The following is a 25,320-nucleotide window of genomic DNA, read 5'->3' on the forward strand; positions in this document are numbered from 1 at the left end:
AGAGGGCTAACACACGAAAAGATGTTCAATGTTTTTAGTCATCAAAAAATGCAAATTAACAGCCATGCATGGCTCAATTAAGTGTCTTCCACTCAGGTCATGATCTTGGAGTCCTGGGATGTGGCCCCTGGTAAGGCTTCCAGCTCAGCAGGAAGGCTCCCTCCCCTTCTGGCCCTCCCCAACTCCCAACTCGGGCTTGCCCTCTCCCTCTCAAATAAATATTTTTTAAAATGCAAATTAAAACCAAAATGAGCTATCACTCCACACCTGTCAAAATGGCTAGTACGCAAAAGACAAAAAATAACAAGTCTTGGCAAGGATATGGAGAAAAAGGAACGTTCATGCACTGTTGGTGGGAATGAAGTTGGTGTAGCCACTGTGGAAAACAGTAACGAGGTTCCTCAAAAAATTAAAAATAGAAATACCACAGGATCCAGTAATTCCACTTCTGGGTATCTGCTCCAAGAAAATGAAAACACTATTTGAAAAGATATACACATCCTTATGTTTACTATGGTATTATTCACCATAACCAAGATAGGGAAGCAATCTCAGTGTGCACTGACAGATGAATGGATAAAGACAGGATACACACATGCGCGTGCACGCGCGCACACACACACACACACACACACACACACGAGTATTACTCAGCCATAAAAAAGAATGAAATCTTGCCATCTGCAATAACACAGACTTAGAGGCAGGTACTATGCTACGTGAAAAAAGATAAAAACAAATACCATGTTATTTCCACTTACATGTTGAATCTAAAAAACAATACAAATGAATAAATACAACAAGACAGAAACAGACTCATAAATACAGAGAACTAGTGGTTGCAGCAGAGCGGAGCAAAAAGGTAAAGAGGATTAAGAGGAACAAACTTCCAGTTATAGTCAGAAATGTAAAGTACAGCATGGGGAACATAGTCAATAATATTTTAATAACTTTGTATGGTGAAGATGGTAACTACGCTTAATCATGGTGAGAATTTTATAATGTGTATATAAATGTTGAATCGCTATGCACACCTGACACTAATATAATATAGTACTGTCAACTACACTTCAATTAAAAAAAAAACTTAAATTTAAAAAGTAGGGGTGCCTTGTCACAGTCGGTTAAGTTTCCCACTCCTGGCTTCGGCTCAGGTCGTGATCTCGGGGTCATGAGATCAAGCCCCATGTGAGGCTCTGCACTCAGCGCAGAGTCAGCTTGGGATTCTCGCTCCCTCTCGCGCTCTCTAAAATAAATAAATAAATCTTTTTAAAAAATTTGAAAAGTAAAACAGAAGTGGTGCAGTACAGTGCAGAAAGGGATGAGATTGATAGGGTTCCAAATGCTGAAATATTAGTAGGATGCTGAATACTAATTTTTAGTATATTACTAGTAGTTTCATAAGGACACCCTTTGCTCACTCAGTACATTAGCAGGCAAGCAACTGCCATGTTTCATTAAAAGGAGTTTTTAAATTTTATTTGCTTTAAAGATTTTAAGTAATCTATACACCCAATGTGGGGCTCGAACATATGACCCCAAGATCTACAGTCACATGCTTCACCAACTGAGCCAACCAACGTTCCCGAGGTTTTTCAATTTTGAATGCTCAATTCAAAATTCTATCAGCTATTTTCTTTTAAAATGTAAGTTGTATTACTCGTAAATGGTGTGTCAAAAAAAAGTTAATTCCTTCCAAAATTATCATGGTAAAAACACAATAAATCCCAATGAGCTGACCTGAAATGCAGAGGTCATTTGGTCAAGTTGTACCCCTATAAGATGGCTTGGGAAACTGATACATATTAGGGTTACTGGAAGAAGCTCTTTCAATTCTAATACTGTAACAGGTCTCTTTAACACAATGAATAATGGAAGAATTGCACACTTTAAAATAATTTCATGAGACAGATAATGAAAGCGGACTTTTCTCTCCCATTTCAAGTTTTGTTTCTCTATGCTCACCTCTCCCTTCAAAACATTTTACAGAGATCCACTAAAGAGAATTCTGGCAACTTCTAGGCTTCTAAGTTAATCATGGAGACTCCGATTTTGTCATTAAAGATCCATGAGAAATGCAAGTTTTGTGACTTGCTGCCTCCATGAGAACTAATCAAGTTACATAAAAAGACACAGATCCAAGGGTGAGTTACCTAAAGATATCAAATACTGAACATTTACCTTTCTCAATGTTTCTAAGGAAGCCAATTATTTTAACATCAGTAGTCCTTGACTGTGATTCAAAATCTACCTCCTCTTGAAGATCTTCGAACTGTTTATTGCATTCAGATGTTGATGTTGAACATTCATTCATTTTAACCTCCAAAGATGAAATTTTTGCTTCATTCTGTGACACTCTAACATTTAGATCAAAAAGATTTGCCTCCACTGTCAAAATTGCTGCTTTCATTCCCTTAATTTCATTGATATCAGTTGATATTTTCCTTAAAAGATGGGAAATATTGTCTAGCTCATTCAGTGAACAAGAAGAACTTGTTACAGAACCTAAGTCAATTGGCCCAGGTGAGAAGAAAATCGGTAAAGATGGTGATGGAAACCTTGAAGACATTTTCATAAAATTCTCTCTCCCTCTTAATATTTGGTAATTTTTCCTTCACAGCCCATTAAAAATTGTTTCATCAAAAATAAAAACAGTGATTAATAAGGCTGCTACTTTAAAAAGTATTAAAAGTGAGTAACATTTTAAAACCTACAACTAAAAAGATAGGATTGTACATTTCTGGAGTCAGAACTCAAAATAAATTTGAAAATGCTAAACAAACCAGACCAATGTTCTCTTTGCTACAACTAAGCCCATATGAAGCCCCCTATATCCTGTAAGTCCTACTTAAAGCTTCTCTCCAAACAATAAACCCTATTATTGTGTAAGAAATAATTCTGGCTTCTGATTGGCTGAAAGCAAACATGTGACACACACAATTTTCTATTATTTACCTCATATGACAAGGAGCACTGAAGATCTAAAGTAAACATTAATATAATGACATTAAGTACCTTATACCTGGATATGATGTGAATTTAATGGATTTCTGTCCCTTCATCTACTAAACCATAATTTTCGAGCTTCAAATTATTTTTAAATTGTTTTATCTAGTATCCTGAGTTTCATTTACCCTTGAAAATAGTATAGGGCAGTATTTGGCACTTCCTTTATAGGGGAAGGGTAGGGAGGATAATTTGACCCACAATTAAAGACAAATCTCTTTTAAAATATATATGGAAATAATGCAATTCAGATGCATGGATATGGTATGGTAGGAATTTATAGGTAAGAGAAATGAGGACTGGCCTTGGTTCAATGATAAGACTATTATTAGATAAGTATTTTCTCCCACTGTGTGGGTTATCTTTTAATTTTCAGAGTATCCCTTGAAACACCAAATTTTTTATTTAGATAATGTCCAATTTATCTTTTTCTTTCGTTGCTTGTGCTTTTGATGTCGCATCTGAGAAACCATTGCTTAATCCAAGCTCATTTAGGTTTACACCTATTTTTTCCCTAAGAGTTTTACGAAATTAGCTCTTACAGGTAGGCCTTTGTGAGTTAATTTGTGTAAGGTGAGAATCCAACTTCATTCTTTGCATGTAGATATCCAGTTGTCCAGTACTATTTGTTGAAAAGACTATTTATTCCCCCACTGAACTGTCTTGGCATCCTTACTGAAAACCAACTTATCATAAATGTATGATTTCCAGACGCTCAATTTGATTTTACAGAGCGGTCTGTATATCCTTATGCTAGTGCCAATTACTATAGCTCTGTAGTAAGTTTCGCAATTAGAAAATGTTAAGTTCTCTAACTTTCTTATTTTTCAGTAGTTTTGGCTATTCTAGGTCCTTTTCATTTCCATATGAATTTTTGGATCAGCTTGCCAATTTCTGCAAAAAAAACCCCGCAGGACTTCAACACAGAGTGAGCTGAATTCATAAATCAATTTGGAGAGGATCACTATCCTAACAATATTAGTCTTCCAACCCATGAACATGAAAGGTCTCTTTCCATGGCTTTAGTTTCAGAAAGGTCATTTTTACTTTGGTTTACTAAGCCAAGCAACAAATAAGTTGCAAAATAGAGGGACGTAAGATGGTGGATAGGACTCCCAACACCCCTACAAAAGAATTCTTATAATGAACTGTAGCCTTTGGTTTTCCAGTTAAATAGATGTTTACAATAACAGAAAAAAAAAAAAAGAAAAAGTGCTGAAATTTATAGAAGAATCTTTCATTTCTCCGTTGTATCTGTAAATTTAATCTAATTTTTAAAAATCTTTAGCTAGAAAATAATTCTCAAAATTTACAAGGCTTTGGATTCATATAGACTTAAAAGCTCTAGCTTGCAGATGATATCTACAGCATTAACCATGAGAAAGAGCAGCACATCTGAAGCCAAACGCCACCTGAAAACCAGTTGGTTCACTAGAGGGCAGCAAACATCACTTCAAAGAGAAAAGCAGGAAAGGGGTCTAACAGAAGATGAGTAACAAAGTGCCTAAAAAAAACTCACTTGAGGCTTCCTGTTATCACCCACTGTGCCCAGCCCAACCTTAGAATGCAAAATAAGATCCCTCCATAGATTTCAACGTAAACATCAGCAGAGGACATTTACATATTTTAAAGAAATTGGAGTACAGAAAGTTAAGGTCACCCAGTAAGTGGCATCGCCTGGATTAACACCTAAGCAGTCTGACTCCCTCAGTCCATACTCATAATCACGCCATTATACTTTTCTCCATAACATACTAAGTGAAATAAAACATGTCACAGAGAAATTCACGTGATGCAATTCCTATTTTATATGTACATATATAGTATGTGCATATATACCTATAACTCTACTGTACATAAAAAGGATGTACATGTACATACTATGAAAAAAATGCCAAAAAAACCACATATATACACCAAACTGTCTTTAAGATTTTATTTATTTGATAGAGAGCGAGCGAGCCTAAGTAGGCAGAGTGGCAGGCAGAGGGAGAGGAGAAGCAGGCTCCTCGCTGAGCAAAGAGCCAGATGTGGGGCTCGATCCCTCGACCCTGAGATCATAACCTGAGCCAAAGGCAGATGCTTAACTGATTGAGCCACCCAGGTGTCCCTATACCAACTGTTTTAAGTGCAGTGCTTATCTCTGAGAAAGCAATGGACAGAACAAAAGGGCGATTTTCCCTTTGAAATAAAAACTCCTCTCTTTATTAGACTCCTTCACGAAGTGCGTCCAGTCCAACAGGACACACTGAGCATGTGCATTTATACCTTCTCCTTCTGCAGAGTCCATAAAAACAAAGTAAAGAACTTAAAAAGGACAAAACCTTAACACATACTACAGGGACTCCAAAATGGGTTTCTAACATTATCCACTGAGGTACAGGAAGAAAATAACCAGAAATTTTATTATATTAGAACTATTTATATCTCTATCCTTCTCAGAGTCCTATTTTTACACGTTCTAACATACATACCAATTATAGTGTAGATATATAATAAGTCAAATAGAGTGTAATGGCAAAAAATGATTCCAGTAAACAAAAATTATATAATCAGAAATAAGGAGAACCTTGATTTAGAGGTGTGGATTAGGAAGGGGATCACAGCAGATGAGACTTCAACAACCTCTGGAAAACAGAAAATACATGGACAAAAACTGCACGTGAGGCAGAGCAGAAAAGCCAAAGTGAGATCCTGGGGATGCTGCAAGTGAGATGCAAGGCACAGTAACACACCCGTTAAGAGAAAAAGGATTTGGGGCGCCTGGGTGGCTCAGTCGGTTAAGCATCTGCCTTCGGCTCGGGTCATGACCTCAGGGTCCTGGGATCGAGCCCTGCATCAGGCTCCCTGCTCAGTTGGGAGTCTGCTTCTCCCTCTCCATCTGCTCCTCCTCCCTGCTTGTGTTCTAGCTCTCTCTCTCAAATAAATAAATAAAATCTTAAAAAAAAAAGAGAGAGACAAAAGGATTCAATAAGCTCCTACTGTATGTCAGGCACTATTTTAAAGGGCACTCAATCACAGCAATGAATAACACACAAATCCCTGGTCAGAGAACTTATATTCTGGTGGAGAGGGGAAAGAGATGGGAGCTCAGAAACAAAAAAACCCCAAAATATATGTAAAACAGAACATGTTTTGTGTTGATGACCTGAGTCGGGATAAAAATATCTCAACTATGGAAACATAAAATATGTATTAGATAAGTGCCATGGAAAAAAATAAAGCTTTAGAAAAGTGAGTTAAGGAGAAGGAGGCTAGGGAGGGCTTCACAGAGATGACTTTTGAGGGAGTTATGTGGACATACAGAAAAAAATTTTCCAGGGAAAGGGTGAAAGCATCTCAGACATGTTCTTCTTTGAATGCTCTGGGAGAGAAACACAGCCAAGTATGTCCGGAGGTTATCGAGGAGAAGGAAGTGGAGGGAGGGAAAGAGTAGAAAGTGACAAGATCAGGGAGGAATCTTACTTAGATGGGGAAGCACCAATCGGTTCTGAGAAGGGGGAGTAGCATGATCTCACAGTTTAAAAGGATCACTTGCTACTGTGTGGAACAGACTATAGAAGGGCAAGTCTGAAAGTAGACAAACCAGTAAGGACACTACTCCAATAAGCAGGGCAAGTCATGGATGATGGCTTAAACTAGGATGGTAGAGGCAGAGGTGATGAGGAATAGTGAATTTAAATATACTCTGAAGGTGGAAGCAAACAGGATTTGCTAAAGGTGGAAGAAGAAGGAAGGTAAAAGGAGAGAAGGAAAGAGGGAAGAAAAGAGAGAGGCAAGGAAGAATGGCCTTAAGTTTGAAAGAAAGAACAGCATTAGGTTTCTGGCTTTATCAACTGGAAAAGTGGTGCTGTGCCATTAAAATGAGGAAGACCGCAGGAAAAACAGACTGGAAGAAAAAATTGTTAGTAGTTAGATTTTAGACAAGTTTAATTTATTATAGATCCAAAAAGAAATGTAGAATAAGCAGTTGGATAAGAATTAGGAATTCAGACGCAAAGTCCTGGCTGGAGATATACACTTGGGCGTTGACAATGTGGAGATATTTAACCTGAATGAAATGAACAAAGGGACATCTGACTGTGAGAAGTGAGCAAAGAAGACTACAAAGGATGTGCAACAGAAAATGAGGGTTTGCAACTGAGACAGCCATGCATTTTTTAAAAATTCAGAAGTTTTGGGGTGCCTGCCTGGCTCAGTCAATAGAGTATGAGACTCCTGATCTCAGGGTCATGAGTTCAAACCCCACTTTGGGCATGGAGCCTACTTTAAAAAAAATTTTTTTTCAAATGTTTTAAAAAGAACGAACTCAGCAAATTATCTGGGGAGAACCTAGATAACTACTGGGAGTATAAGCGCCTCCAGGCAACTTCCCTATAATTTCAAGGCCAACTACAGCTCCTTGTCTGCTTTATTTAAAACAAAACCTAGCCAGAGCAAAGCTTAGCCCACACAATTCTAGGTAAGCCTCTTTACTGCCTCTTCTTAAACTAGGAACCCACATGTCTATAGACATTTTTGAAAAGAGCCTGAAAATAAAAGGGAAAAACAAAAAACTAAGCTGACTCTGGAGAAAACCATCAATTAGGGCACAAAATATAGTTCTTCAAAAAGGAAAAAGAAAAATCCTATAACTATGTCCCTTGGACAAATTCGAAATGATTACTGTATCCACAAAACAAGATACATAAACAGAGCAAGAGCTTGTAGAAATTTTAAAATATAGTCGCCTTAAAAAAACAAAAACAGGGGAACAAAGATAATAAAGTCAATAAAATATCCCAAAGTAGAGAAAAATCAAGACAAAATTGAGAAAATCAAAGCAGGAAGTTTATCATCCAACTAACAGAATTTTCAAAAGAGAAAAATTTTTTAAAGAAATAAAGAGAACTTCCCAGACTAAAAGTATGGATTTTCAAATTTAAAAAGTGCACAAGGTAGCTAGCCCAAAAGTAACTAATTAATTAGCACCTGTGTTTTTCACAGTAAATTTCAACATCAAGAACACACAGAAAATCCTAAAACCCTCCAGAGAAACAAATCCCTGGTATTCTATAATGGAATAAGAATCACATGGGCAACCAACTCCTCAGCATAACATTAGAAGCTTCAAGATAATGAAGCCACGCCTTTTAAGTTTTAAGAAAATTTCAACTTAGAATTCTGTACCTACCCAAAGTATCAATTAAATAAAAGGGTATCTTTAGATTTCTAAGTACTCAGAAAAATTTACCTCCCATACTTTTTCTTAAGCTTCTTCATGACATGATGACAAAATGGAAGAACAGACGGAGAAGACAGTGGGATCCAAGAAATGCAGAGCAAAGTCAGGGGAGGAGTAAGTCCTGGAATGACAATCTTGAAGCAGACCTAGAGAGCAACCAGTCAGATAAGAGAGGACAGAGGCTCTATAATGAAGGTACCGAAGAAAAAAGTAGAACTCAAAGTTTTATACTTACTAGTATAAAACTGACAACTATTTAGACTATAATAAAGATAGGCAATACAAGAAGGGGGAGGGGAAGAACCTAAAGAAAACAAATAACTGTTCAAGAGTGAAAAATTAAATAACTCTAAGGGACCGCTAGCAAAGAGCTGTAGACAAAAAAAAGTGTAAATCTCGCCATCTAATGAATAAGTCTATTTTTTAAAAAGGATTTTTATTTAAGGAGAGCGAGAGTGCATGCTCACACTTGAGCAGGGTGAGGGGCAGAGAGAGACGGAGAGAAAATCTTAAGCAGGCTTCCTGTCTAGCACGGAGCCCAATGTGGGACTTAATCTCATGACCCTGAGATCATGACCTGAGTGGAAATCGAGAGTCTGACACTTAACCGACTGAACCACCCAGGCACCCCTATTTATACAGTCCTTAATAATGTAAGTACGTTGCTTATGGGTTCTCAACTTTTAGAGTCAACTTACAGAGCATAGTAGTCTTAAGGAGGAAAACAAAACAAAACAAAAGGTGTATTTGATTACCCTTGGCAATATAAAAGTAGAGTTTAGTGCACCTGGATGGCTCAGTTGGTTAAGTGTCTGACTCTTGGTTTTGGCTCAGGTCACCATCTTAGGGTTGTGAGATAGAGCTTCACTGTGCTGGGTGTGGAGCCTACTTAAGATTCTCTCCCCCCCTCTGCTCCACCCCCCCACCTCAAAAAAGTACAGAATTTAGAAGGTGTGGTAAAAAAGATGTATTAGAGTTTAAAAAGGGACATAAATATCCTTATCTTTTGGAAATCAAAGTATACTGGAATAGAGGCACCTGGGTGGCTCAGTTGGTTGAGCATCCAACTCTTAATTTTACTTCTGGTCATAATATCGGGGTCATGAGATTGAGCCCTATGTCAGACGCCAAGCTCACCACACCACGGAATCTGCTTGTCCCTCTCCCTCCCCCTGCTTGCGTTCTCTCTATAAAATAAATAAAATCTAAAAATAAATACAAAGAACAAAGCATAATTAGAGTAATCACACAAAAAATAGATATTTAAATGTATTATTTAAAATGACAAAAGTAAGCAATAAATGAACCAAAAATAGTGATTTTACTATATGGCCTTGAAAAGCAGGGAAAAGTGTGAGTTAGATCCTGCTATACTATGGCAAAAAAACAAAAGATACGACCTATAGTTAGTGAATGAAGAAACAGTAGTATAAAGTATATTACGGACATGGAGAAAATTAAAGACATAAACACAAGCATTTAAAAGTGGTAGCCGTCTGGGAAGAACCAATGTGGAGAAGAATGAAGCAAAGAACGCTTTTTATTTTTAAATTTTCTATGCTATTTGATGAGTTTCTAATCTATCAACAAGCATTACAAAGATGTTTTTCCAAATTTTCTATGGTAAACATATTTCATATGTAAAATATTTTATTTAAATGTTTTTTATACAACATATACAAAATAGGGAAAGCCAAGGGAAATGTGCGCCTAGACACATAGTAGTGAAACTGCAGAACATCAAAGACAAAGAGAAGATCTTGAAAGCAGCCAGAGAAAGGACAGATCACCTACAAAGGAACACAGACAATTAGAATGACAGAAGTCCACTCAACGATAAGGGAAGCCAGAAGACAATGGAATAATACATACAAGGTGTTGAGAACAATAACTGCTGTTATCCAACAACATTACTGCACAACAACTAGGAGGGAAAAAACACAATGATAAACGGACTCTTGGCAAATTTAGAGCAACAGACCTATTCTTAAAGAAACTACCAAAGAATACACTTCAAAAATACTTCAAAACATCAGAAGATGATGATCCGCAAATAACATTCAAGATTTGAGAACAAAAACTGACAACCATGTAGGTAAAATTAGGATAAACAATGCCTGGGTAAAATAATAATGGTGCCCAACTTATGCATGTAAAAAATGACTAAAATGAAACACTGGAAACATAATGTAAGCCAGGAAGGTAAAGACTGGAGTTAAGGTATTCTACAGTTCATTTACTTTGGAAATGGGGTCAGAACATTAACTTCTGGAATAAGCAATTAAATTTGCTGGTAAAATTCCAGTGCTAACCAATGAATGAACAGAAATGGAATGTCTGAACTAGTAAAACAAAAAAACGCAGAGCTGAGGCAGTCAAAAATAGTAACTAACAAATCTTAAGGACAAAAGAGGAGGAAAAAAAATAAGGCCACTATGAATCAAAAATGAAGGGTGCCTAGATGGCTCAGTCAGGTTAAGCGTCTGCCTTCAGCTCAGGCCATGATCCCAGGGTCCTGGGATTGAGCCTGCATCAGGCTCCCTGCCACTCCCCCTGCTTCTGCTCTCTCAAATAAATAAATAAATAAATAAATAAATAAATAAATAAATAAAATCTTGGCCAAAAAAAAAAAAGAACTTAAGAAGATGACAGAAACCAGTCCAACTACATCTAAAATTCTAAGAAGTATGAATGGCTTAAACTTTCCAATAACAGGCAAATTCAGACTGGGCTAAAAAAAAAACTACAATCTAGGGCCGCCTTGGTGGTTCAGTCGGTTAAGGGTCTGACTTTTGGTTTCGGCTCAGGTCATGATCTCAGTGTCCCGAGATCAAGCCCCACATCAGGTTCCACACTCAGCACAGAGTCTGCTTGTCCCTCTTCCTCTGCTCCTCCCCCCACTCCTCTCTCTGGAATAAATAAAATCTTTACAAAACAAATAAAAACAACAATCTAGCTTTATAATATTTAGGAGATATATTTGCCTATAGCATTAAAGGTCAGAGAAGACATGGAAAACAAATACTGATAGAAGTATAGAGAAATTAAGATAAATTTGTCATCGTAATGAACAATCTCAAGGCCTCTCAATTATTGTTAAGTCAAGGAAACCAAAAACTCAGTAAGGTCAAGATTAGAACAATGTAACCAAAGAGCTTTATCTACTCAATGCAGAATTCTCAATCCAACAATTATAGCCCACTTTCTTCCAAAATGCACATGGAAGATGTGCAAAATTAATGTCTTAAGTCTTAACAATTTTCAAAAAATATGCATGACACAGATCACACTGATACAACGCAATCAAGTCAAGAGTACATAATAAAAGAGTAAAAGACAAAAATCCTCCGTATACGATAAACTACAAACATTTCTAAATAACTCATGGGTCAAAGATGAAGATCATAATAGGAATAAAGGTACTTAGACTGATAATGAAGGCATTATATATCAAAATTTGTAATATGCAACGAAAGTGGCACCTCAAATTTACAGCTTAAATGTTTACATTTGAAAAGACAAGCAGCGATAAATAATTAAAATATAGGTGGATATATTTAAAATAAGAACAAAAACCAATGAAACAGAAAACCAAGACATCAAAGGAGAATCAATAAAGCCATAATTACTGTTGTTAAGTCTCTGAACCCATGAAGCAAAATAAACTTCTGGTGACAGACTAATTCAAGACAATAAGAGAAATAGCACGAATACTGAGGTGGGTAGGCTAATAAAAATACAGAGACCAGAGAGATGAAAATACACTAACAACTCATGCCAATACATGTGTGTATATTTAGATTTTTAAAAATATGTCACAAGGCTGTAAAACAGTAAGCACAGTAATTAATCGCTGTTTGCGGAATGTCACTTTGCACTTACAAATAAACCACTTCAGTAAAGAGTAGTTAAGTCCTCATCAGATGTACTTGATTACCATTTCAAATTTTTAATCTTTTACTTTAAAACAAAATAGAGAACCACACAAAACAAATAGTATAGCTTAAAGAATTTTATAAGACAAAACATCCTTACAGCCACCATTCAGTTCAAGAAAATAGAACTGTGCCAACCACCCCAGAAACCTTTCCATATATGCTCCAACTCAATCAGTCCTCTCCTGAAGTAACCACGCATGCCTTTTAGAGTAACCTAAAATTTCTCTGTCGCTACACAAGTGTGCATCTCTAGACACTACAGTTTAACCTTGCATCTTGTTATTTTGTCTTTCAATCTAGAATTCTCAGGCTGTTTGACCTATACGGAGTCCCAGAAACTGTTCCTTGCCTGTTGCACATTCAACCAACCAACCAACATATTCCTCATATTCCATGTGCCTGTTGCACATGACAACCAACCAACATATTCCTCAGGCCTCTGTACTTCCTGCAAGTTGACTGCTGGATCAGATTCTTGATCACCCAGGTTCAAATCCTCTGGCAAGACTAAGGTAGTTTTGTTTTTTTTGGTGCAAAAATGGTGATTTTATTAAAGCATGGGGACAGGACCTATGGGCAGAAAGAGCTGCTGCCAAGACTAAGGTAGTTTTCTTTTTTTTTAAAGATTTTATTTATTTATTTGACAGAGAGAGACAGCCAGAGAAAGAGGGAACACAAGCAGGGGGAGTGGGAGAGGAAAAAGCAGGCTTCCAGCGGAGGAGCCTGATGTGGGGCTCGAACCCAGAATGCCGGGATCACGCCCTGAGCCGAAGGTAGACGCTTAAAGACTGAGCCACTCAGGCGCCCCAAGGTAGTTTTATTCTTTCATCTGGAGGCATGAAATGGCTGTTTTTCACTTTTTCAGTAGCCATTAATCATCAGTGCCTAGATTAATTCACTGAGTTGAGGGGGTAAAAAAACCAACAAGCTATAATTCTATCATTTTGTTTTCACTTATTAGCCCAAGGAATTAAAAAAAAAAAAATGCTTTTCCTAGGGGTTCCTAGCTGGCTCAGGCTGAAGAGTGCAACTCTTGATCTCAGGGTCATGAGTTCAAGCTCCATGTTGGGCACAGCTTACTTTAAAACAAACAAAAAAAAGCTCTCCTCATTGACTATATAAAGGATTGTAAATGTCTATTTTAGGTTGTAACTATTCAACTCTGTAGATGTAGTACAAAGAGCAGCCATAGACAATATATACATGAATATACAAGGCTTGGTCCAATAAAACTATATTTACAAAAGCAGATGTTAACTCCTATACTATTTGGTTATACAGGGATATCATTCTTGAATGGAAAGACAGCATAAATGCTCAATAATTTTATTTATCTAGTTTTCAAGACAATGAATTAGTATCTATTATCCTCCAGAAGGTGACCAATTTACTTTTAAAAAATTTACTTTTAAAAAATATGAAATCATGCAGGTGCCTGGGTAGTTTAGTCCGTTAAGCATCTGCCTTCGGCTCAAGTCATGATCCCAGGGTTCTGGGATCAGTTCCATCGGGATCCCTGCTCAGCAGGGAGTCTGCTTCTCCCTCTACCCCTCCCACCTGCTCGTGCTCTCTAATAAATAAATAAAATCTTTTAAAAAATATATGGGGGCGCCTGGGTGGCACAGTGGTTGGGCATCTGCCTTCGGCTCAGGGCGTGATCCCGGCGTTCTGGGATCGAGCCCCACATCAGGCTCCTCTGCTATGAGCCTGCTTCTTCCTCTCCCACTCCCCCTGCTTGTGTTCCCTCTCTCGCTGGCTGTCTCTATCTCTGTCGAATAAATGAATAAAACCTTAAAAAAAAAATATGAAATCATGGATTTAAACCTGTTTGATGGGCTTCAATACATTGCAATTCTTACCCTTACTGAAGCTCAAATGCTTTCCAGTTGCTCTTCCCAAATTGGCCCACTTACACTTTCTAATTAGTACCTATTGGTTGCTTTGGAATTTTCCTGTTCTCATGTCCATCATTTATTGGATTTGCACATAATGCTAACATGGCAAAATGCACAATACATTTTTTAAAAGAGAGAAGAGACAAATATAGAACGGAATTATTAAGGCCTCATGAAACTAATAAATTTGAAATGAACCTGGAACAGTTTCAAGGACACAGTTAAGGAGGAATGAAAAAAACGTATGCCAGCATTAGAAAAGTGTAAGTCAGAAACAACATAATGAGCATTCAGTCTTGGTGGGGTTTCTTAATTTAGACCTCAATAGAAGAGAAAAAGATGGGACCTAGCACCTTTCTTGATAGGAACAAGAAGTCTGACAACAGTGGAGAATGACTGGGCAGGCCCAGAGACCAGATATCCAAACTGCCTAAGGGCCAAGCCAACGGCATCGATCCCAGACAATGCAAGAGGTGGAAACATTGTAATGCTCTCAAGAAGTCACATGATCAGAGTCACACTTTAGACAGAAGTGGTGTTTGTACTGGAGATGGGGTTAGTGGGGGTTGAGAGAAAGGAAGCAGAAAGATCAGCTTGAGGCTAACTGCAGTCTGCCAGCAACAAAAGAATAAAGTAGGGCCACTGGGACAACTGGCCAGGTCAAAGAAAGGATGCTAAGGGAGATCTAAAGATGCAATTCCCAGTTCAAGAGAACAGGGGTAGGATTAACAAAAAGAAAAAAATGCAGGTATCTACTTATCTCTAAGAAACGTTCTTAGGACCAGCAAAATACTGGTAATTTTTAAGATTAGGTAACTGGGTTCATGGGAATTCATTGCACTATTCTTCCCACTTTTAAGAACATTAAAAATTTCTACAACAAAAAGACTTTTAAGATTCTGAAATGTGTAGGTTTAGACTTTCCTCATGGTACCTTCTCATTCTATTTTTGGGCCTAGCGAGCACTTTCCTCACAGAACTAACATTTCACAAACACCCACCGGCAAATGTTTAATGCCTCATGAAAAAAAGTATACTAGAGAATGACACATTATTTAAATTATTACCTTGGCTTTTTTCTATATTATCTCCCTTTGTTTCCTCTTCTTTAATGGGGGTACTTATTCTGGGGGTCCTGCTTTGCCCTTGGACCATTTCTGCCAGCAATTCTTCTTGAGAAGTTCGAGTTCTGGGAGCAACTGGAAGTGTCTGTTTCTGTGAGACTTTTTAAAAGGAAAAAAGATGGGAAATGCAGATGCAGTAATACGTCAGAACTGAGCAGTGAATACGTCCTATTGAACTTAAATGCCTCGAGTTTAGAACATATGAAAAATTTGAAACCGTTCACAGATAACACCTTTTTTCTTACAATATTCCAGAGAGACAGAGACCTGACTTCATCTATACATTTTAAACCACATGCCCTAAATATAATGCCACACATTTGTATTCATTTTTAACCGAATGTAGTTTAAATTTTGCTTCATGATCACATAACAACTTCAAATTATAATTTACATAATACAGGTCAAGAATGAGCCTCAATGCTATTTTTCAAAACTACTTGGGGAATCTCCCACTATTGCATGGGGATCCTGGGTGGCTCAGTTGGTTAAGCATCTGACTCTTTGATTTTGCGACGGGTCATGGTCCCAGGGTCCTGGGATTGAGTCCCACGTAGGGGCTCCTTGCTCAGCCAGGAGCCTGTGTCTCCCTCTCCCTCTCCCCTCTCCCCCTGCTCATGTTCTCTCTCTAATAAATACAATCTTAAAAAAAAAAAAAAAAAAAAACCTCAATATTGTGGAAAGGCAAAGAAATGAAATGTAAATAGATTAGGTCTAGTTTTGGCCTTTACCTGATAATCCTAATATGCCAAAACCTATTTATGTTCAAGGTTAGTTAGAAATGAGAAGCAAGAGGACAGATATCTATGAGGTTCAAAAGCTGATAACTTACAATTTACTTCACTTTAGGAAAAATGCTAAAAGAACAGTCATCAAATCCATAGCAAAAATAAAATGATTTTGAGTGGGCAATCATCAGTTTTTATTAACTGAAAATTTTACACACTGGCTTCAGCACATAGGGCAGAGTATAGAATTTATGGCAATATGGCACCCATCATTTAGTTTGCATTTCAGAACAAGCTTTCTATAAGGTCAGATTATACGTGACTTATCTCCTTTGTTTTAAAAACATGCAATACCTTTATATTCTCTCATAAAATAATTTAGCACTGCCACTAGGACTGGGGCAGGAACATCACAAATGAGAATTCTCTGCCTTATATTCCATTAATGGGTTCTACTGAAAGCAAAGAAGCCAATCTGCTCACGTACCGGCCCAATTTTTCTAACTCTGACCTCTTTAACATCCAACTGTGCTCCCTTTTATAGATCACAAATTTCTATCAATTGCTGACTTCAATGCTATGAATATGAAAGTCCCACCTTTATCAAAACTCCCTATAAAAATTTATTACATATTTCACACACACTAGAAAGAGGGAATAAAAGATATTACACAGTTGCTCAAAGAACTAAATTACACTGGCAGCTAGAAGTTTCTCAAAGTGATCTCCTTTTAGAACCGTTCTTCTCTGAACCTGTCCTTGGTCCTGACATCTGGCAAGTGTCTTTATTATACCACAACTTGGGAAGCAATCGATTCTAGCTTCCTCAAGAGTTAGAAAACTCACTTAATGTAAACATAACACATTTAAATTACCTGTAGAATAGTTAGTTGTTTTTGTTACAGATTCTTGAGCTTCAGATATAGCCTTCAAAATTAGATTCTTGTTAGCTTGTTTAGAAGGTGGAAGTGAAGGTCTAAAAAAGTTAAAAGTATTTTGATTAAATTTTAAATTTGAGTTCTTTACATGCTAACCATCAATTAGGCCCTTACTACAGCCTTTGCTTAGGTTCTGTACCGACTAGTTGTAGTTTTTAGAAAATTTCAACTAGATTGCAACCTTTTAACTTAAATAATGAATCTGGATCACCCCCTCCCCCTACCGTATTAGTTTTTAGTATTCTCTGCAATCTTCTCCAATTTTAAGCAATTTCTTTCATTAATCTCTCAAAACCAATAGAAAAGTCTTACATACTATTAAAATTTAATTTTCATGATATCTTCTTCAAGAAACCCGGAAGATCCCATCAGGCAATTAAAGATTAATTTACAGACAATGGTCAAGGTACCTCCTTTCAGGTTTTGCTGGCACTGACACACTGCTGGAGATGCTTCCTGTACGAGACCCACAATCATCATCTTCCTCCTCCTCTTCTCCATCATGATTGAATTTTTTTACTTTAACAACTGAACTTACCACAGGCAACTTTCTCTTCCGAAAGTTTTCTTCCTGCAATCAGATAAATTCACGCTTACCTAGTCTCAGAAAAAAACAAAGTTCTACCACAATATTTTTGTTTTCCAAGAAAACCAATCATATCAAGAATTCACAAGTTATTTCCTGGTTTCTGACAAAAATATAAATATTATCCCTAATAGCCAGCCAATCATTAGCTAAAACAAAAACTAGTGCTTTACATTCATTTATAAACAGAAGCATATAGCACTGTTCAGGAAACTAATAAAATGGAATTACTTGGTTGTTTACTATTTACTGCCATGGAAAATCTAAAATTGACCTAAAATTCCCCCAAAATTATAAGGTTAGGTTACAGTTATATCAAATGTTGGCATCCCAGGAAAGTAAACAAGATATAAAATATCTGTAGAAGCCAGTCATGGAGAGGAAAATCTAGTGTAGTCTGTTGAGTAGCAGTTTAAAGTAGAAATCAGTTTAAAGTAAACTTGCAATATGTGTTTAGTTATTTCACATACACTTAGTATTAAAAAATGCCAATTTTCAGCCTAAGAAGCCAGAATTTAAAAGTATATGTAGGGGCACCTGGCTGGATCAGTTAGTAGAGCATGTGACTCTTGATCTCAGGGTCGTGAGTTCAAGCCCCATGATAGGTATGCAGCCCACTTAAAAAAATAAAAGAATTTAAAAAAATTTTTTTTTAAAAAGTATATACAAACCTCAATACTCATTTTTTCTGAGTTGTTTCTGAAGAAGGGACTATAAGTCTCTTCTAAGCTGTTAAGCACTTCCGGTTCACACAAACGTCCTGTTTCATATACTCGGCTGTTCTGTATATCAGGTTGCTTGGCAGCATGAATACTGTTCTGCTGTGGCTGAAATTGCAACCTGTTTAAATGAGCACCACTATCTGCATTTCGACTTGCAGGTGGTCGATAAATTTCAATAGAAGGGCGAGAAGAACCATATGTAAGTGTCACTGTAGGTTTTTTCTGAGATAAGGGATTTTCCTGCACAAAATTGAGGTCTTCATCAATGAGATCATCTGGTTCTGGCTTAATATCAATCACATCTTCAGAGGGTGCTGGCTCTCTCAGAGGCTTCACAGTTGACATTAATCGGGTTGCAGCTCCATCATCATAGGTCTGTCTATTTTTAAAAACACACACACACAAAATTATAACCAACCTAGAGCAGTATCTTTGAATCTTCAAATATTTGCTTAAATTTTAATAAGAAAATTTAGATACTCCTTTTATGTATTCCATTAAAAACTACTTTAAAATTACTTTTTTTTTAAACTTTGATTTACTATATTTGAGGTAAAAGATAATCATACATAGGTCTTATAATTATCTTAATAAAAAAAAAAAAATCACTCACAACTACCTCAGTATTTCCAAAAATTTCTGAAGACAAAAATTTAAAGATCTAAAAACTAATGTCAAGGTCATATATACATACCCACCTACCCACAGCAGGTCTACACAGGACTCTTACCTGACAGTAGTGGTCTTCTGCTCTTGTGAACTAGCGGAAACTCTGGAATCTCTTTTCTCAGGTCTAGTGTTAGCAACAGCAAGAGGCGGCACTGCAGCTTCATGCCTTCTCTCATCTCCCCGACTGAAACAGCTCTTGTTTGAAGACACATTATTATCAAAGATGTTAGTATCAGAAGACTTAAGACTGGAAGGGTCTGGAAAGAGAAACACATGGTCCTTTTAGGCTGTTTTTATTAATTTGAACTTTTCCCCTCTTCATCACCAATTTAAAAGCAATGTTTTCTTCCACAACATTCTTAATGGCTGAATGTTACTCCACAAGTAGTTAATATAATAATTAATTCAATTTACTATTACTGAACTTTTAAGTAATTCTCAATTATAAAATATTAGAACATCCTTGGGGCGCATGGGTAGCTCGGTCAGTAGAGCAACAAGACTTGTGATTTCAGCGCAGGTCATAATCTCATGGGCAGTGGGACTGAGCCTCACGTCAGGCTCTGTGCTTAATTAGTGCAGCATCTGCTTGAGATCCTCTCTCTCCCTCTACCCTCCCCCATTCTCGTGCATGCGCACTTTTTCAAATAAATAAACAAATATTTAAAACTAATCAATAAAATATTAAAACATCCTTGAAGCTAAAACATTGCATTTACAATTATTTCCTTATGATATATTGCATAGTTTCCCTTCCCTTGTTTAAATTATCTTTAAGTTATGTTAAATTTATTGTTCTTGAATTCATAATTCATGTGCTTCCTAAGAAGTTGAAGAAACTATTATTTTCAAATTTATGAAATTTTTTCCAAAGCAGTATAAATGGCCTTAGAAAGAAAACATTAGGGTGCCTGAGTGGCTCAGTCAGTTAAGTGTCTGCCTTCGGCTCATTTCATGATCCCAGGGTCCTGGGATCGAGCCCCACGTGGCTCCCTCTCCCTCTGCGGCTCCCCCTGCTCGTTCTCTCTCTCTGGCTCTTTCTCTCAAATAAATAAATAAATTCTTAAAAAAAAAGAAAAAGAAAAAAAGAAAGAAAACATTAGGGGGCCCCAGATGCCTCAGTCTGTTAAGCGTCTGCTTTCGGCTCAGGTCATGATCCCGGAGTCCTATGATCGAGCCCCTGGAGTCAGCTTCTCCTTCTGCCCCTCTCCCTCTGCCCCTCTCCCTAGCTTTTGCTCTTGCTCTCGCTCAAATAAAATCTTAAAAAAAAAAGAAAAAAACTATAGTAAATTCCAAACGTTTTAATGAATCTTACCAGTTGTAACAGAGCGAAGTTTATCTAACACACCATGAAGCCTAAAAGAAAAAAAAACCAAAAATATTAAAGCTTCCTTCAATCAAGAAAGATTTTATTTCAACTATCACTTGAAATTTGAGGACATTAGAGAATCTATCTTCAGATATAAATATTGATAAATGATACTAAATGGTATTTAATGGACAAATAGTATCAAAGTTAAAGAAATGCCACATTTTTAAAAAAGGCTTACATGAATACTATAGAAGTGAATCAAAAATTGTATTTTTTCATCATTACTTTCAACATCTATCTCCCATACAAATAAGGGCAAAGATCTACAAAGAATATAATTTTGTTTTATAAGAACTAAAGATTCCGTGTAGCTTATGGTAAAAGATAAAATATCACAGATACATAATATAGCTTATTATTATAATTATTGAAGCAGAGTTTAAGTTTGTTTTATCTATTTATATGGTTTCTGGAACAGCTTAATTCTGAGGGATGAAAAAAATGTGTAAAAAATCTCAAAACATACCACTTCATTACTAATGCTGTAAACAAGCACAGGCCACAACCTCGCTTATAATATAGCCTATTTTAGTACTTATGTGCAAAGCAAATTTGCCTTACAATCCTTTGCAAGAAGCCATACCTCCTGAAAATACCAGAAATATCTATCTCATTATGTTTCACTCAGAACCCAGTCACATGCTACTGTCCCCTTGGACACAATTATTGCAGGGCTCCAAACAATCTAACAGTCCATTTGAGGCTGGTGTCAATGAACACTTTACCAGGGAAATAAAGTGCCCAGAGACACCATAACTTGCATCAGTACACACTAAGGAAGTTATGGCAAGATGAGAAAACTGAATTTGATTTTAAATTCAAATTCATTTAGTCCTTTACCTAAGAAATTTGTCCCAAGCAGTCCATCAGGTTATCTAAGAAAGGATCTCTAGGTCAATCCTTCATAGTACACAGCGGGACTCAAACCCAAAGTGATACCAAGGTTGAACCAAAAGTCATAAAACATGTACATGAAACAAAACAAATACCTAGAGTACAGAACAGTTTGAAAGAAAGAAAGAAAGAAAGAAAGAAAGAAAGAAAGAAAGAAAGAAAGAACGAACTCATGATAACTTCTCCAGTCAAAAGTGCCACGGTCTGTCTCTCTTTTTTGGTAAATTCTGGGGACTAAGTGTAATGAGTGGGTTAGGGCACCCACGTGCCATAGCTGGATGTACCAAAAAAATATGAGGATCAACCACTACATTGAATGCCATACAAAACTGTTTAATATAAACATAGAGAATTCTGTGTGGAATTTCAAGAAAATTTCACAAGACTTGCAAGGCATATAGCAGCCCACATGGGCAAAAACACGTTCAAGATAAACTTTAGTTTAAAGGCAAGAAATTAACCAGTTTCATACCCCTCTTTAGTGCCCCCTATTACCTCTCCCAGTCTCTTGCCATTCAATATAAGCAGGGCACTCTGCTCACTCAACTTTTGCTCCATTATCAACTTGTGCTGTAACTGGTGGTTCCCAGAGTGAGGGCGCTTATAGGAGTGCTTCCTGATCTATTCTCAGCCACATGATTACCCTCCCCAACCCTCACTCTACCTCGAACCTGCCTTCTTAAATTGAATCTTAGACTTTTAGTCAGTATTCTCCAACTAAAGGCAATATTTGGTTTGAAAAAGAACACTGAAAATTATAACATGAATTTATATTTGAACATAAAATTGTTTTTTTAAATTCCGTTCAAAAACTTTGCCCCCTAAAGGTTAACTCATTAGAGAAAGTGATTTAGGAAGTCAACCCAGCCCCCAAAACACATGTAACTGGTTTGGGTTGGGGGAAAGGAGTAAGATGCAAAAGTTTACAAAAGACACATAATAACTACAGTTAATAGAGACTAAGGACTTGCTATGGGCCAGGCACAGCTACAAGTACATGTATTATTTCATTTAATCCTTATAACAGTCCTATAAAGGGGATTTATTAATCCCATTTTACAAATGGAAAAACCAAGGCAAGAGGCAGATCCAGGATTCAACCTCGGGAGTCTGGATCCAGAAGCTGAGCTCTCATGGCTCACTACCTGCCTCTCCACAGTGAATCTGACTCTCCTGGCAAGGAACTCTTTTCAGACAGAATACCTACTCTGACTTGTGCCAAACTTTGGTCTAAGGGGTAAAAATTCAGAAACATACCATACGGTGAATCGAATTGTGTTGTTCCCTAGAAACAGGGACAGGTCCTCTGTCATTTGGTCCTGACTTTTCTTGTTGGCCACCATCACCATAATGTAATCAGGAAGTTCTTCATCTAGTTAAAAGGAAAAGTATATAAAAACTTTTTTATGTTTTCCTCAATATTGTCTTCTACTTAAAAGTTAATGTACTTGAAAATATAGATATAGCTCTAAAAATTAGTACCTCAGGCTCTACTAGAATTATGTTGGACAAGAAAGTATAGTTTTTTCCCTCTTCATTACATAGGTATTTCAATTATTAGAAGGATGGGAATTAGAATAACTAACAAATACTTATAAAACTAGATATTCTGAATTACAGTATCAAACTTGAGAGTATACTTATTTCCTTTTTATCTTTTTAATAATCCTCACCAGTTTCAGAGAAGCTTCCAGAAAGCTAATGGACATTCCTCAAGAATAACTGAGCTTTGCCTAGTTTTGTGTTTATGTTTCAAAATTATATTCATTTCTCAAGAGAACATCTCTATCCTCAGTAAAGGCATATTCCTATTATATCAGGGTAACGAATTTGCACCAACAGCAAATAAACTAAAACCACCCAAAAACTCTACATCATTTTAAAAATATAATCTTAAATTTAAATAATTTCAACTTTATTCACTGTTTTATCCTCATATGCTCCTAACACAGTGATTATGAAGGTGAGGTCTAGGACCAAAAACAACAAAAACAAAACCACCACAGTAAGAAGATAAGGAAGCAAAAGCCATTTATCAAGAATTCTAATCCCCACCAAAAAAATTCCTTCAGATTTCTTCAATACCTTAAAGAGTTCTATTTCTAAGTAGGCAGAAAAGTTCATTTCAAAAGTACTATCAGACAGAAAAAGAACTATCAGACATTTGTTTCAAGGAGAATTATCAAAAGTCCAGTTTAAGAAAAGCACAAATATACTCAGAAAGCCTAATCTACAAACGGAAAGAGAGAAATCTAAATTCTTTACTACTCTAATAGTATGAAAATACAATTTACCTATTCAAGTCACTGGATATTTAGATCTCTTACAATTTTATACTAACAAAAAAAATGTTGCAAAGAAATTTTAATAAGTCTAGGTGGCAACCCTGCCTGAACATTACAATTATCTGGTTAAAAAAAAAAAAAAAAATCCAGGTGCTATGGGCTATGCAAGCCATTCTGTTTCACATCTTGAAAGACCTAAGAAAATGGTAATATTTATAGTGTGCACTGGAGTAGAGAGAGAAAATTACTCATAGACAGTCAAAGTAAACCAGCCATTTCTGCCTCACCAAACATACCCAGCCACCCCAAGTGCTAAGAAAAATCAAATCTCAACAGATCAAAAAGTTTCCCCAACTTCCAGTATAATAATGTGCAGGTAACACTAGGTGGTAAGCAGCTCCTGCAGAGGAGAGATTCTCAAATTTAGCTGCACATTAGAATCTGTTGGGGAGCTTTAAATAATCTGCTTAAGACCAAGCTGCACCCCAATTAAATTAGAATATTGGACAGGAAGATCAGGACATCAACGCTTATTTATTTTATTGAAGTATAATTAACATACAATATTATATTAGTTTCAGGTGTACAACGTAGTAATTGAACATTCTATATGTTACCCAATGCTCACCACAGTAAGTGCAGTCACCATCTGTCACCATACAATGTTATTACAAAATTGATTATACTCCCTGTGCTGTACTTTTCATCTGTGACTTATTTTATAATTAGGTATTTCCACCTCTTAAGCCCCTTTATCTAGTTCACCCATTCCTCACCTATCTTCTCTGGCAACCACCAATTTGTTCTGTGTATCTAAGAATCTGGGCTGGTTTAAATTAGTTTTGTTTTTTATTTTACTTTTTATTTAAGACATCTTTACACATGTGGGGCTTGAACTCATGACCCTGAGATCAAGAGTCACATGCTCTACCGACTTAACCAGCCAGGTGCCCATTTTGTTTACATGTTCCACATGTAAGAAAACCATGGTATTTGTCTTTCTGTGTGACTTATTTCACTTAGCATAATACCCTCGAGGTCCCTCCATGTTGCTATAAATGGCAAGATCTTATTGTTTTTCATGGCTGAATAATATTCCATTATAGACATACACACATGTATATATATATCTTTTTCATGCAGTCATCTATCAATGGGCACTTGGGCTGCTTCCATATCTTGGCTATTATAAATAATGCTGCAATATAACATAGAGGAGGTTATCTTTTCGAATCAGTGGTTTTGTTTTTTTTTGGGGGGTAAATACCCAACAGTGCAATTACTAGATATGGTAATTCTAGTTTTGTGGGGTTTTTTTTTTTAAGATTTAATTTATTTATTTGACAGAGAGAGTACAAGCAGGGGGAGCGTCACGGAGAGGGAGAAGCAGGCTCCCGCTGTGCAGAAAGCCCGACATGGGGCTCGATCCCAGGATCCTGGGATCATGACCTAAGCTGAAGGCAGACACTCAACTGACTGAGCCACCCAGGCACCCCTAATTTTTTGAGGAACCTCCATAGTGGCTGTACCAATTTGCATTCCAACCAATGGAATGAGGGTCCCTTTTTCTCTACATCCTTGCCAAGTTCTTGTCTCTTTGATTCCAGCCATTTTGACAGGTGTATAGTGATATATGTGGTTTTGATTTACATTTCCCTCATGATTAGTTATGTTAGCATCTTCTCCTGTGTCTGTTGGCCATCTGTATGTCTTCTTTGGAAAAATGTCTGTTCAGCTTCTCTACCCATTTTTTAAATGGATTTTTTTTTTTTTTTTTGGTGTTGAGTTGTGCAAGTTTTTTATACATTTTGGATATGAATCCCTTATAAGATGTATCATTTGCAGATATCTTCTCCCATTTAGTAGGCTTTTTGTTTTGTTGGAGAAATCTGAATATTTAATGAAATCATGCAATATGATGTGAGGCAATATGTGAGAA

At 36.7% G+C, this 25,320-nt stretch overlaps 1 protein-coding gene across 18 annotated transcripts in view; it reads right to left on the reverse strand.

The window, feature by feature from the left end:
• ZC3H14 (zinc finger CCCH-type containing 14) overlaps nt 1–25,320 on the reverse strand; it is a 46,566-nt gene that overhangs the window by 15,570 nt on the left and 5,676 nt on the right. For 12 of the 18 annotated variants that reach the window (XM_026515492.4, XM_026515491.4, XM_057318338.1 and 9 more), the window contains exons 3-9: nt 22,354–22,468; nt 20,146–20,186; nt 18,892–19,087; nt 18,111–18,540; nt 17,264–17,424; nt 16,791–16,891; nt 15,131–15,286 (exon numbers count right to left, since the gene is read on the reverse strand). In XM_026515492.4, coding sequence (XP_026371277.1) covers nt 15,131–15,286; nt 16,791–16,891; nt 17,264–17,424; nt 18,111–18,540; nt 18,892–19,087; nt 20,146–20,186; nt 22,354–22,468 — 1,200 coding nt within the window. The remainder of the gene's footprint in view (nt 1–15,130; nt 15,287–16,790; nt 16,892–17,263; nt 17,425–18,110; nt 18,541–18,891; nt 19,088–20,145; nt 20,187–22,353; nt 22,469–25,320) is intronic. The other 6 variants (XM_044389995.3, XM_048219847.2, XM_048219845.2 and 3 more) reach the window with 2 other exon arrangements.

The sequence above is a fragment of the Ursus arctos genome, unplaced genomic scaffold (assembly GCF_023065955.2).
Source record: "Ursus arctos isolate Adak ecotype North America unplaced genomic scaffold, UrsArc2.0 scaffold_25, whole genome shotgun sequence".
NCBI lineage: Eukaryota > Metazoa > Chordata > Mammalia > Carnivora > Ursidae > Ursus > Ursus arctos.